The 14387-nt window shown below is 38.2% G+C and overlaps 1 protein-coding gene across 2 annotated transcripts in view; it reads right to left on the reverse strand.

Moving 5' to 3' along the window:
• The window catches only part of ATAD2 (ATPase family AAA domain containing 2), a 29626-nt gene that overhangs the window by 11549 nt on the left and 3690 nt on the right, over positions 1-14387 (reverse strand). For both annotated transcript variants that reach the window (XM_083621841.1, XM_083621840.1), the window contains exons 2-16: positions 13950-14092; positions 10761-10810; positions 9897-10065; positions 8835-8937; positions 8489-8579; positions 7711-7815; positions 7240-7357; positions 6704-6811; positions 4662-4770; positions 4320-4435; positions 3729-3903; positions 3561-3649; positions 2493-2652; positions 1508-1598; positions 338-646 (exon numbers count right to left, since the gene is read on the reverse strand). In XM_083621841.1, the coding sequence (XP_083477967.1) occupies positions 338-646; positions 1508-1598; positions 2493-2652; positions 3561-3649; positions 3729-3903; positions 4320-4435; positions 4662-4770; positions 6704-6811; positions 7240-7357; positions 7711-7815; positions 8489-8579; positions 8835-8937; positions 9897-10065; positions 10761-10810; positions 13950-14044 (1888 nt within the window). In that variant the 5' untranslated portion in view covers positions 14045-14092. The remainder of the gene's footprint in view (positions 1-337; positions 647-1507; positions 1599-2492; positions 2653-3560; positions 3650-3728; positions 3904-4319; positions 4436-4661; positions 4771-6703; positions 6812-7239; positions 7358-7710; positions 7816-8488; positions 8580-8834; positions 8938-9896; positions 10066-10760; positions 10811-13949; positions 14093-14387) is intronic.

Raw genomic sequence — 14387 nt, forward strand, 5'->3', positions numbered from 1 at the left:
ATAAGCAGGAGTCTTATGGTTTGAGAACTTACTACTCTTTCTAGACTGCAGTTCCCTTTCTAAGAGATCATTTTCTCGAAAGGTAGCATATTAGAGAAAATGTATTTGGCACAGAAAACAAATTTATGTATGGGTGAATTTATTTGCTAAATAATCAATCTGAAGCTTCAGTTCCTCACAAGTTTTAGTAGTTTTCTGTTTCTGGCTTGCAAAATAAGAGTAATTCTTAAAGGAGAGGATAATTTCAAGTTTCAGTTCTGTACTGTATACCACATCAGATTAATTAGATACGATATTCACTCATCCCCCCCACCAGTGTAAATAAATGTGCACATACCTGACTTCCCTTTCTGTGCCAGTTCTGCATGTGGAAAGACATTCTGTAAGACTTCCAGGATTCTGTGAAGGGTATTTTCAAGGAGTGGTTTGGAAATGTTGGAGAGTGCTTGGCCGGGTGAGGTCACTGCCCTCTGAGAAGCAGGTATGGTCTTTTGCATAGCCACCACAAAATCCTTAGCTGTTATGTTAATAGAAGAGATATCCAACTGCAACTTGACACTGCTGGTGTAAATCTGAGGATAACGTCGGCGCAAGGCACACAAAGCTGCTTCAGCACATATGGACTTAATGTCAGCTCCACAGTACCCTACAAAAGGAAAAGCACATCTGTATGAAATTATAGGGCCTGCAAATAGTCTTATAAGCCACACAAAGATCTAATCATGATTTATACAAAAGATTAAATAATTCTTCCTTTCTCAAAACTAGAGGTTATTTAAGCCAATTCCATGCAATATAAGAAACACAGATCATAAGTTGGCTATTTAAAACCATATTTTAATTAACTGGGTTTTTTCTTTTTTTCTATTACGTTTTATTGTAATTTATATTTGGTTTTAGTTGCCCTGAGCCCAGCCCTGGCCAGGGAGGGCAGGGTATAAATAAAAATTTATTTTTCATTTATTATTATTATTATTATTATTATTATTATTATTAGCAGCTATATCTTATAGAAGTTTCATATGGTGCTGATGTAAAGCTGATGCCTACCATGCATTTGTAACATCAGCCTAGTAGGTGTACTACAATATAAAAGCAATCCCCAAAGAATGGATGTGTTACTTTGCATGGCAGACATTGTTATATGTAGTAGTTTTATTCTTTGATTAAATAATATTCAACAACATTCTGTACACAACGTATTCCATGGCCACCGAGCATGCTCAGTCCTCACTGGACTGTTTCCAGGTTGTTGTTCGGGGGGGGGGCGCTGTCCTAAAGACTGACTGTACTCTATTGAGACCTATGTTGTGCAGTGGGAGTAAAACACTGTTATACTTGATCAGAAATAGAGGGAACGATGGCATAAATGGCAAATTTCAAGGTGTTTTTTTAAAAAATGCTCAAACCAGTGTTTTGGCTAGTAAGCATGTAAATAAAAAATATTGTTAAGAGGGTTCTGCAGAGATGGCAGAAGTCTATTTTCAAACTGTCATCATCATCTTACCAACACTTTTTTCAGCTAACTCTTCAAGGAACATCTCCGATGGCTTAGGCGACCATTCTCGGGTGTGAATCTTAAGGATCTCTCTCCTTGCCTAGAAACACAAACATGTATTTCAAATACATCTAGTTTCAAAAGACTACCCATATATTTCCCTTTCAAATACTGTATCTTCCTTTCTAGTTACAGTAACCAACATTTTCAGTATTACACTATTTGCAAATGTTCTGGGGTGGGGAGTTTTTAAATTTGGTTTTAAAAGGAAAACACAGAAAACAAGCAAAACAAAATTAAAAGTAGTAAGGAATTTGGAGATGGCAAGGAAAAAATGAACAACTATGAAGGAGTAAGGAGGAGTTCAGAAATGCTCAGTAGCAAGACAAAGCAAGGAGGGAACTGGAGGCAGACTGAAGAGCTGGCTGATGCAATCGTTTTCCATCTTCTGACCCCAACCTGCCTGTCCTAAGCAGTGGGATGTTATTAAGGGGAAGTACCTGAAAGAGGTTTATAAAACCATGCATGGTGTAAATAATGGATGGAGCAGAGATGGCAAACGTGTGGCCCTCCAGATGTTGTTGGACTCAATCAGTCCCAGCCAGGATGCCTGACATACACTTTGTTTTCCACCAGAAGCAATATTTTAAACAGTTATTTCAGGATAAAGGGCTTTCCAGGGAATTCAAAGTACATGGTGCTTGGTACCTTACTGTCTTAAGATTCATTTTTGCTATCGTAAGATTCATTCATTCATTTTTGCTATAGAAAACCAAATTCCCAGTTGCTACAGCAGAACCTGTATCATCTGGATGCATTTGGGATTTGTGAAGTGGCACCAGCTGTCTATGCCCACACTCTTTACATGTTAGTGTTCTCCACTCCTCTCACGTTAGCCTACCAGAACAATTTCCAGTAGAAATCAACTTCCACCCCCAACCATAGACTCTGGGTAGGTTAAAGCCAAATATGCATGAAAAAAATTGAGTCTTACATCTTTATCTGGCAAGGTGAAAAGGAACTCTCTATCGAAACGTCCAGGCCTTCGCAAAGCAGGATCTATAGAATCCAATCTATTGGTAGCTCCAATCACCACAATCTCACCTCTGTTGTCTAAGCCATCCATCAATGCAAGCAATGTAGACACGATTGAACTTTCAAAAAGAAAACAAAAATATTTTATCCACTGTGGCTTGGGCAAGATTCTGCTGGCACAAGCAGAAGGAAGAAACCATGGTCCTTAGCCCTACCTGCAATCCCTGTTGCTCTAGGAAACTGACTCTTGGGCCAGGGGACACTCAACTTTTTCATGTTTATGGGGCAGCATACAGATGAGGACTGTGTGTTTGTGAGAAATAAGCAACCCTCATATTTTATCTGCAAGTGGAAGGCATTTTGGCTTGTGCGCAGTAACTTCGGGTCCAAGCCTGTATCATTTTCTACTTACTGAAGAGATCTAATTAAAAGGAAACATTACTTTGTAATAGAAAGTTGTTCCCAACCTATAAACACTCACTGAAATTTCAAATGAAATTTTGACTCATCAAAGATAAAATAACTTATGTGAGAGTCAATTAGTTACATGGGACAAATATTTCAAATGGGACAAAATCATCCCAGAGCTGCACTTTCTCAAGACCTGGCAGCGCTGTCAAAATGTTCCACATTAGCAGATCTTATATTCCTGTCATGATGCCACATAGGGAACACATAGACCAGTTCTGAGAACTAGTATGAGAAACAGGATAGTGTTGCTGAACCTCAGATTTGTGCTCTAACACAACTCACAGAGTGTGTATGTGTGTACTAAACCAATGTTGCAGTACACACGCAAAAGTTTGCCTGCATACCTGGAGGCTTACATATCATTTGCCAGGAAGAACTGCTACTAACTTTAGGCAATTGGTTAAATACAAAGGTGCTTTAAGCACATCGCAAATTTAAAGCTTACAAATCTACAATGGAAACAGTGACTTGTCATAAGAGTATCTGTACAAGAAGTAATGTATTCAGGGAAAAGGTTCAGGAGATTTGAAGACAAACATAGAAAACAAAGTTGTACCTGTGAATTTGATCTTGCCTACTGGATCGTACAGGAGCAAGACCATCTATTTCATCGAAGAATATAATTGAAGGACGCATCTGAAAGGCCTAAAACAAAAGCTCAAATGTAGAAATTCTGAAGGTGCTATACAGAATACACCATAGAGTAAGATAAAAGTATAATTACCTGATCAAATAATAAACGAAGCTGTCGTTCAGATTCTCCCACCCATTTACTGAGGCAGTCAGCACCTTTTCTCATGAAAAATGCTACTCTTCTATCACCTTTACTACACTCATTAGCAAGTGCCCTGGCAACAAGAGTTTTTCCAGTACCTGGCGGACCATAGAAGAGGCAGCCCCTATTAAAAGTATGAAATTGCAGTATTTTGGTTAGTAGAATGTTTCATAATTTTCAAAAGTATATCATACTTTACCTAATCGTAACATAATTTAAGCTAACCTCATTAAATATGCTTATGAGTTTCTGTCTGCCTAAGAGAGATTTCATCCCCTCCCCTCTTCTGGGTCCCACCAACAATTCATTTCAATATTCCTCTCTCTCCATTAAAAAAAAAAACTTGCATTCTGCTGGCATTGTGTTAAAAAAAAATGTATGAACATGCTGCATCTATGCAAAAGGCATTAACTATGCAAAAAGTAATCTTATGTGGAGGGCAGGCTAAAAAACCACACCTAGCAATCATGAAGAGAAGATGAAAGTTTACAATTGGGGTAAGTTCACTGTCATCCTGCAAACAAAATGTTTGCTTCCTACCTTGGAGGCTGAATTTTGAATCTCTCAAACACTTCTGGATAAAGTAGTGGGAAAACCACCATCTCCTTTAAAGCTGAAATATGGCTAGATAGTCCACCCACACTATCAAACTGGATCTAAGAAGGAGAAGCAGAATTAACAAATGAAGGTCAACAAAACACAGAAGTGAATAATTAAACCTTATTACATAAGTCTTTTAAAAAATTAATGGGTACTTAAATGAACAAAACAGCTACACAGCTCTCATTCAGGTTAATCAGCAAAACTTGAAAAGCTGTGCTTATTTTAAGAGAGTGGTCAATAACAAAATGTACTTAAGAAACTAAGAAATTAAACACTCACTGAAGAATCTATTTGCATTGGATCAACATCAGCCAGGCTTGCTCCAATTTTCATTCGATCCTTGTGGATTCCCTTCAACTCATCTTTCCTAAAGTTTAGTGGAAGGCACCTAATTTGAGAATGAAGTTGTTTTAAGTAATAGAGAAGGAACAAGTTCATATTGAAACATGGAAATGGAGTTGCCTTTAATTTAGCAAAAGTACCACGAGATGTAATTACAAATTAGAAATCTACTCCATACTATCTGTAAAATACTGTAGAATCTACATTAGCTAAACATAAAACAGTTAAACATAAAACATTAGCTAAACATAAAACAGTGTCCCTCAGCTCTCTATATTGGACAAACAGGCCAAACCTTACGCCAAAGAATAAACGGACATAAATCGGACATCAAGAATCACAAGACAGAGAAACCAGTAGGAGAACACTTCAATCTCCCAGGACATTGTATACAAGATCTCAAAGTAGCTGTATTACTACAAAGGAATTTCAGAAATAGACTGGAAAGAGAAGCTGCTGAATTGCAACTCATTACCAAACTTAAAACCATGGAGAGACCTGGTCTGAACAAAGACATTGGATTCTTATCTCATTATACATGACAAAGCCATTTTTCACCTTCTCACCCCTTGCTTTTTCCTGTAAGACCTATTGCAGTCGTTAAGAGTCGTCAACAGGCTCATCTCAGCTATCTGCCAACCACCCATTCCCACCACCCTTCTGAGTAATACCCCTCCCCACCTTCTCACTATATAGAAGGATCTGGCAACTTCTGTTTCAGTGTATCTGAAGAAGTGTGCATGCACACGAAAGCTCACACCAAGAACTAACTTAGTTGGTCTTTAAGGTGCTACTGGAAGGAAAATTTTTTTTTGCATAAAACAGTTGTTATGAATATTGTGGGTGAAATTCAATGCTGTACAATCATTCTGTCTGTGAAAGCATTTCTGCTTGCCAGATGGAACAATCTCTCTTCTCTTTCCCCCACACTTTATTCTGCCCCCCCCCAAACACTGATTTCAAAGGGTGCAGGGGAATGGGGGGGGGGAGCCCAGTTGCACTAGCATGACTCATTGTCCTGCCTCATGCTAGTGCAATTATTAAGTCAAATCCGGTCCTGTGTCTCCTCTGAACAAATTATTTAATCTGAGGAACCAGAATTCTCTAGGTTTCTCATTAACAATATTTTAATCTAGTATCCAGATCAGGGACTCCCAAACTGTGATTTTAAGTTAAATTCAGGTGGTTTGTGGTGTGCCTGTAAAAGTAACATTAAAAATCATGCAGCATCTAGTACACAGGTTCCCAAATTTGCATCTCCGTTATGCCCCACAGAGAGCCTCAAGGTCCATAAATAGCAACACCCTAGTGGTCCCGGGCCCTAAGGAAGTTAGATTAGCTTCAACCAGAGCCAGGGCCTTTTCAACACTGGCTCCGGCCTGGTGGAACTCTCTGCCTCATGAGACCAGGGCCCTGCAGGATCTGATTTCTTTCCGCAGGGCCTGTAAGACAGAGTTGTTCCGCCTGGCCTTTGGCTTGGAGCCAATTTGATTCCCTCCCCGCCCCCTCTTTCTTTTTCCTTTTTCCTCCTGTGATGAGGCTGCATTTTAATATTTTAATGTTTCAATATTTTAATGTTGTATTTTAATCTTGTTTTTAAGTTGTATTCATTCAACTTGTTTTTATTATTGCTTGTTAGCCGTCCTGAGCCCGGCCTTGGCTGGGGAGGGCAGGGTATAAATAAAAAATTATTATTATTACAATTCCTATCATCCCTGACCATTGGTCCTGCTAGCTAGGAATGATGGGAGTTGTAGTACAAAAAAACAACAAAAAAACAACAACACAACAACAGCTGAAGGTCAAAGTTTGGGAAACCCTGATCTAGCACAACACATTACAACTGCCACAATAGGCAGAAAAAGTATTTTCTCAGCAATTTCTAGGTGGTCTATTGGGGAAATGTTTGGGAACCACTGAGCTAGATAAGAATGTATAATATGTACATTGTTATTCTGAGTCCAAATATTGCAGGATACCTGCTTAATGCTTTGCTCCGACTTCGTTTCCTACGCCTTTCAAAGCGTTGCTCGTCATCAGAAGATGATGAAGATGTAGAATCACTATTGTGAATTGCATGCTTTCGTCTGTTTTAATTGGAAAACAAAACCTGTTAAGTAATCACTGTGAAAAATTGCACAATTAATTTACACGGCCAGTTAAGGCATCCAAATTATTCCATGTATCAGCAAAGTGGGTAAGCTGAATGCAGATGTGCTTGGTGGTAGATCACAGGCTCCCCCCCCAAAGAAGCTCAACAACTTTGACCTGCACCCCCCAAAAGGGGGTAGATCACTTCCAGTTTTTAACTCTGTGAGTAGATCACAGTGTCTTGGGAGTGGACCACCCTTGCTCTACACAATTTGCTACCGATGAAGTCATAACAGCAAGTACAACTGAAGGAAAGTGCAGCTGATTTGAAACCATATAGCCTAGTTGTTGAATAAGTCAGGAGGAGAGAAAACATTCATGCACTGATAATACTGGAGCACTAATACACAACAAATCAACAAACCTGTTAATCTTCTTACAATAAGGACTCCTTGATCCCGCAGGGCTGAAGGAAAATCTTCGTCTCACTGGAGAAGCAGCATCAGGATAAAACAATTTGGGCTTCCTCTGGTGCCTTGGTTCTATTAACAAACATCAAAGTAAGAACAGTTACATGTTTTCCCTTACATATTAATCAATGAGAATATAAAACGTCAAAATTTTGGAATATCACACACTTATATGTTGAGTTTAGTTCTAACATGAACTAAGTTTGTGTTTTCATTTCTGGGACAAGACTTCTCAATCATTCAAACTGGAAGATTTTCTGGTAGTCACCTAGTGAAAACATGTGTAATTGTGTGGCAAAACGTAAAGACAGCAAAAACAAAGCAAAAACAAAACAGGGGTTGAGATACCAAAATAACGGAGCTTTCCAAATATAATATGCAAGGGTAAATAAACTCCAGGGAAAGATGGCATAGTGGACACCTACTTTCTGGTGAGGCCTGATAATGCACAACTGTTTTCCGCTGTCTAAGGTCGTAACGCTTTTGATTATCTTCTCCATCTTCATGGTCTTCGCCTTCTTCTGAAGATTCTAGATAACAGAATTCTCTTTAGCTTAAAGAAAGAAACTTACTTGACTTAAAACAGATTCTAGGGCTGTAAGTGCAGTTAGACACTGCCAGTCTGGATTAGGAATAACAGCTTCACTACAGTAAAAGCTATTACAATTTGTTGTTTTAAGAGACTGCAATACAGGCATCCCCAACCTTCGGCTCTCCAGATGTTTTGGCCTACAACTCCCATGATCCCTTGCTAACAGAACCAGTGGTCAGGGATGATGGGAATTGTAGTCTCAAAACATCTGGAGGGCCGAAGGGTGAGGATGCCTGCTGTAATAGCATCTCCTCAGAAATCCCAATAAATTTTGTGAGTTTAGGACTACAAACTAAATGGATTTTTGGAGTAATTAACTACCATCTCCACGTGTCATTTTCTAAATGTCTAAGGTGAAGGATGTTTCTATAAACAAAAAGGTTCCCCATTGTGTATACAAGTTACGTTGGTCTAATTTGTATTTTGTTTTACTGAAAAACAATAAAAACATTTTGGGGGGAAAAAGGTTCCAAAATGAAGCATAATTTTTATCCTATTGAAGTATACTAATTCACCCACTCAAAACCTAAAAGTATGCTGAAATTGTACTGCATTGTATTAAAATAATAAAACAGAATATTGCTCTAAAAAGTTAAAAGTAGCACAATAACCTGCACTTCCATCTTGGTTATCAGTGGTTTCTTCATCAATCCTTTGGATTGCTCTTTTTGGTTTTCCTCTTGAGTACACATTAAGGTTTTCCTAATAATAACAAGTGAAAACATGTAATTCAAGTCATCCCATGAAACGTATCATACATGTAATGAATCTATCAACTTTAAGGCCAGCTCAATAAAAGTAGCAAAACACTATGGAATAAATGTTTAAGCTTTCTATCTCCATCCCTCTTGCTCAGGGTGTAAGCAAAGCTGAAGTTAAAATTGCAAAATACATATTTAACAAAGAAAGAATAATAGCAAGAAATTATTCTTTTACACAATCTGTATATACATGTACCTCTTCTCCATCATTAAACACTCCAAGATCCTCCAAATCCAGCATTCGTCGCCGACGCATCTTCTTCATATCATCCATTTTTTGTAGTACAGCTTCTGCAGTGCTTGACAAAGTGCAAGATGTAATCAAACACAACATGAAAAATATTTTAAAACACAAATCAGTTAAACAGAGCAAGCTGCAGTGCTGCGCTAACAGGTTATGGGAATATGAAACTAGCTATATATATATATATACATATATATATATATATATATATATATATATATATATATATATGCAAGGTTTGAAATGAATGGCAGCAAGATAAAAGAATTTCACTACAGTCCCACCTGAAAGTGAAATAGCAGAACTTTCTATTATTCAAGCACAAATCACAAAGATAACACCCTATCTTACAACAAAACTAAGAAACCATTGAAGCAGTTGCTGGTTGAGTGGGAAATCAGAGCATGAATCCATAGGTGTTAATGAATGTTTATTTTTATTTAGCATTAAGGTTGAACTAAAAGATTTACTCATATTTTGAGTGCTTCTATACTATTTTTCATCATATTTGCAATCAGGACATTTCACATCAATAAAAATATATGGTAATAATGGAACATGACAACATCAAAATAGTAAAATTCAATAAAAATTCCCACCCAGTTTCGTCTGCCATGTTTATATTGTAAGCTTAATGATAACAATAGTAATATTGAACTTACAATATAAACCTGGTTGGTTGACAGAGGGCAGGATCTTTTAAACTGAATTTTAGTAACAAGTTTTATGACTATAGTCATAACAATATAAACACTCCAGTAAACAACATAAACAGGCTACTATGCAGAGCCACATGTACACTCAACATAACTATTAAGTCCCATCTTTCCACTACAGAACATTTTAATCCCTGAAGTTACTTCTGTAGTTATAGAGCTATCCAGTATAATACAAGAAGCTGCAATCAGAAATTACAAGTGGGGAAATACCATGTTTCAAAAAATTTTCATATCCACCACAGTTGTTCAAGAAAATGCTTTCTCAAGGCATTTTGACACTATAAAAAGTCCTTACTTTGTAATAAGCTTGTCAAACAAAACGGACTGGTTCATAGTACTAAAGCGGCTTCTCCTAATTCTGCAACTGCGGCGGACTTCAACATCCCCATTTTCTTCTGCAACATGTTCACCAGACTTCGAATTTATTCCTGTTTTCAAAGACCTAGTGACACGAACTACAGTTCCTATGTTTTCAAACAAACAAACAAACAAACAAAAAAACAAACAAACAAACATTCTTTTCATTAGTCTGTTGGCTTACATAAAGAACAGATTTTTACACATTATTCTTTGGCGTTGAGAATTGTTTCACAAATAAGTTTAATATTTATGCAGTAGTCCTAGGTACTTCTTATGATGTCAATCATGTATTTCTGTGAGGTTTTTCAAAACTGATGTTTGGATGCAGTATTTCTGGGAGCAAAGTAAAATCAAATCCAGGAGCAATTGGCTCTCATTACCAAAAGAAAACATTAAAATTTAGCATCAACTCTAAAATATCTGAAACTCCCCTTGTTCCAAAGTGTTATCCTGACCCATTCACCTTGTTACAGCTGCCCTGTCACCTCTGCAAGCCACCCTCTACCAATGGTAGAGGGGTCCTCTGAAATGGTGCCTGACGGGACACATTCATTTACCCTATCTCTAAAAATACAAAAGGAGCAATAGGTATTGATAAGTGGCATAGTTTTAGGTCAGATCATTCTTGCTACAGCAGAACACAGTGCCTATGAAAGCTATGGAATGTCCTTCCACTGCAAAGGTACACAAATGTCAACCTTCCCCAGGCTAGGAGGTTGAATGGTATCAGTGGTGCACTGGATCATTTTACAACTCTACATTTCTATAATTCACAAGATTTGTATTTTACTAGATTTACCATATTCACAATCTTCATTCTTTTTATCTGCTTGTTGTCTAGCCAGCTGCCTGCACAGAAACAAATAGATTCAAAGTTAAGACTTCACCAATTTTCATTTGGCTCAGTACTGGAACTGAGTTGAACTCTGGGACCTGCAACTCTTTAGGGTTCCAAATATGTTCTTTTTCCAGAATACTCCCATTTTCACCCATCCACCAGCTCAGTTCTCACTAGGATATTTTTGTTCTCTCCCACCACCCAAAAGGAAAATTTGTACTTATGCAAAGCTTGAGGGAATGTTTTAGCTTCATAAGGACTGGCGCTCTTGAGAATTTGAATTTGCTTAGTTTATGAAATCCTTTTTATTTGTTCAATTTTCAGTTATAAAAAGATCAATTCTAAAAGCTCAAGTTAACAAAAGGTAGTGCCAAAATCATTTTAAAATGTAATGTTGCTTGGACACTAAGCCTTTCTTTTTTTAAAAAAGTGAGTTTTTAAAATTGCTTATAACCATAGTTCTCTACATGATTAGTAGAAAAGCAAACATTAAAAACACAGAATATTAAAATTAATCAGATAAAATTAACACCCCAGAAATGCTTCAAATAAAAATGTTTTTATGGTTATCTCCCAAAACCCAGTGTCAGAATCTTCTCACCTCCACCAATGGGTCTTGCCTCCGCTAGAAGGGTAGCATAATGCATGGGCTACTATGCTAAATGCTATCTTCTGAGTAAAAATAAATCTGATATCTAGAGCGGGATCCACCACCAAAAGGTCAGCCCTGAAGCTCTATGACCTAGGCAGCCTATAGGGAGTGAGGTGCTCTTTAAGATACCCTGGTCCTAAGATGTTTGGGGCTTTGCACGCTAGTACCAAAATTATTTGTATTTTTCCAGTCTTACTACATTTCTGTGTTAACTGTGGAGATTGCCCTCCACAAGCTGCAGTATAATTCTGGGGTATTTAGTACATAAATAATGCATTTTAAATGTAAAACATTTTAATAGTTTTCACTGATATAATAGCTACACTGCAATTTCTTTTCAATGAAGTTCTATTCTGCCAAGGTGTAGGAACTATTGGTGGCTGGTTCATTTGTTCAGAGAGACTGTGTTCATTCAGTTCTAGAGTGGGTTGCCCTATTCCACAAGAATCAGGTGTGTAGTTTGAGGATGATTATAAATCCATTATTGCCATCCAGTGCTCCAGTGGCATGTAAAGTACAGTATTTTGGACAGCACCAGTTACAGACTCTCCAGAGTAGATACATCTTGGCCTCAGTTATTACTTCTCCAGTAAATTCCAGATATGATTTACTGCAACATGCTCTTTTATGGGGCCTTTGAAGACATCTGAAAGTTCCAGTTAGTGGAGAACACAGCTGTTAAAGACTGCTAAAAGGAACCAGGAGGTAGGATAATAATCACACAGTTTGAATTTGCTCCCTATTACATAAAACTTCAGTTCAAAGTGCAAGGTACTTATTTAAAAGCTCTACCCAACTAACAAACCAGTATCTACTAAGAAGTCTATTCCTGGATCCGTCTGCCTGTGTGTCAAGAATTAGACCTGATACCTTTCTCCAGATACCCTCACCACTGGAAGCAAGGTGAGTGGCAAACAGGAGATAACCTGAAGCTTGCCTAGCTCCTACTTTGCTGTAAGTTTAGTACCAGACAACAACCTCCCCTTCCTTCAGGCTTTTAAACCTATTTTTTTATTTCTTCTAAGATGCTGCAAGTTTTTATCCTGTGCTCTTATGTTTTATTTCTTTCACATTTGCACTTTTTACTATTTAGTAAACTACTTGGAAAATATTGATTGGCTGCTGAAAAGTGAAAGATTTTAAATAAATACATGTTCTAGTTCATATTGCTTACAGTCAATTTGCTTGGCATTGGCCAAATTCTCATGTGATAGTCATAAACCATTGCTTACCGCATGAATGAATCAAGTCAATCGCTTCTCCTGGCTTTACGAAACAAACCACCATCTCTGGCTTAGAATTATGTTTGAACACATTCTGTAGCAAAGATTTGTTCTTGGGCTTACTGAATGTGGTTTGTTGCATTGAAACAAACTACAATCCTAACTTCACCATGGATTGTGGTTACTTTTCAGTGCTAGCTGGGAGGAGCAAAATGGGGCACAATTCACTGGTGCATCATAAGCCAAGGCCCACCATATGTCAATGGAGTGGCTGCCTGTCCAGATATGTATGTCATATACACAATACTTAGTTAACAGGAAACCCTAAAAGAGATAATCTTTTCACATGATGGTAGTAGAAACGTATGATCATTCAAGAAGTCGAAGATGTGAATACCGTATTTTTCGCCCCTTAGGACACACCTAGGTTTTTTTTGGGGGGGGGGAATAAAGGGGAAAAAATTATTTCCCCCCCCAGGGGCGGGGCTGGGGAAGCCCGAGCTTCCCCTGACCCCAGAACAGGCTGCTATCTGCAAGCCGTGGGAGAGCTGTGCGACTTCACGCAGCTCTCCCACGGCTAGCGGAGAGCTGCGCGAAGCCGGACGCCTGGGGCGTGCTGAGTTCAGCGCGCCCCAAGCTTCTGGGTGCAGACAAGCTCTCCGCTAGCCGTGGGAGAGCTGCGCGACTTCGCGCAGCTCTCCCGTGGCTTGCGGATAGCTTCCTGAAGCCTGGAGAGCGAGAGGGGTCGGTGCGCACCGACCCCCCCCCCCCGCTCTCCAGGCTTCAGCGAAACCCTGCACTCGCCCCATAGGACGCACACACATTTCCCCTTCATTTTTGGAGGGGAAAAAGTGCGTCTTATAGGGCGAAAAATACGGTATTTAAATCTTAAAGTATATAAGCCTGTGCCATCATCCTCAAGCAATTCAACCAAGAACTTTAGTTGAAATCCACCTCAGAAAAGCTGTAGTTTCTACACCACAATTTTCTCTAACAATGACCAAAGGACAAATTCACTCAAGAAGACAATTTCCAAGGCATGGAATACAAACAGCAATCAGCATAACTGGGCCCACTTAAGTTCTGGCAATGTGAGGTGCTCTACATGCAGTCAGATTTGTAAGCACTAATTTACTCTGCGAGGAGCACAGCACGTGTATAAAAAAACTCTGGTACTTAAGAGTGTAGGACTTAATAAACTAGGCTACAAGTAATACAGGTAGAACATAAAATGATCTTACAAACATATCTGCAAGAAGTAGAAAAAGTTATTACCTTGTAAAATGTTTCCTGTTAATACCATTCTCACTCAGCATTGTCACGCTTTTGTCAAAACTAGAGTCTGAATAATGTTGATTATTTTTCCTCATAGATCTTAAGGAATGTAAATGTTCACATTCTTTATCTGAAGAAAACTCCTGAAGAAGTAAAAACCAATTAGGAACATGCACATTGTACTATTAGCTTTTAATTTTTTGTGTTATTGTATATTTTAATTAAGGATGCTTTAATATTGTTGTGTATTTTAAATAATTATGGATGTTTGAATAGTTGTAAGCCACTTAAAAGCCAATTTGACATGTAAGTGGTATATAAATTAACAACTGACAAAAACCTCTCCATATTTTGTGATTAGTAGTTGCATATCAGCTCCTCATTTACATTAACTGAAAAGGATGTGACTGGCACTCCAAAGATCACACATTATGTTTT

The sequence above is a fragment of the Podarcis filfolensis genome (assembly GCF_964270895.1).
Source record: "Podarcis filfolensis genome assembly, chromosome: 7".
Taxonomy (NCBI): domain Eukaryota; kingdom Metazoa; phylum Chordata; class Lepidosauria; order Squamata; family Lacertidae; genus Podarcis; species Podarcis filfolensis.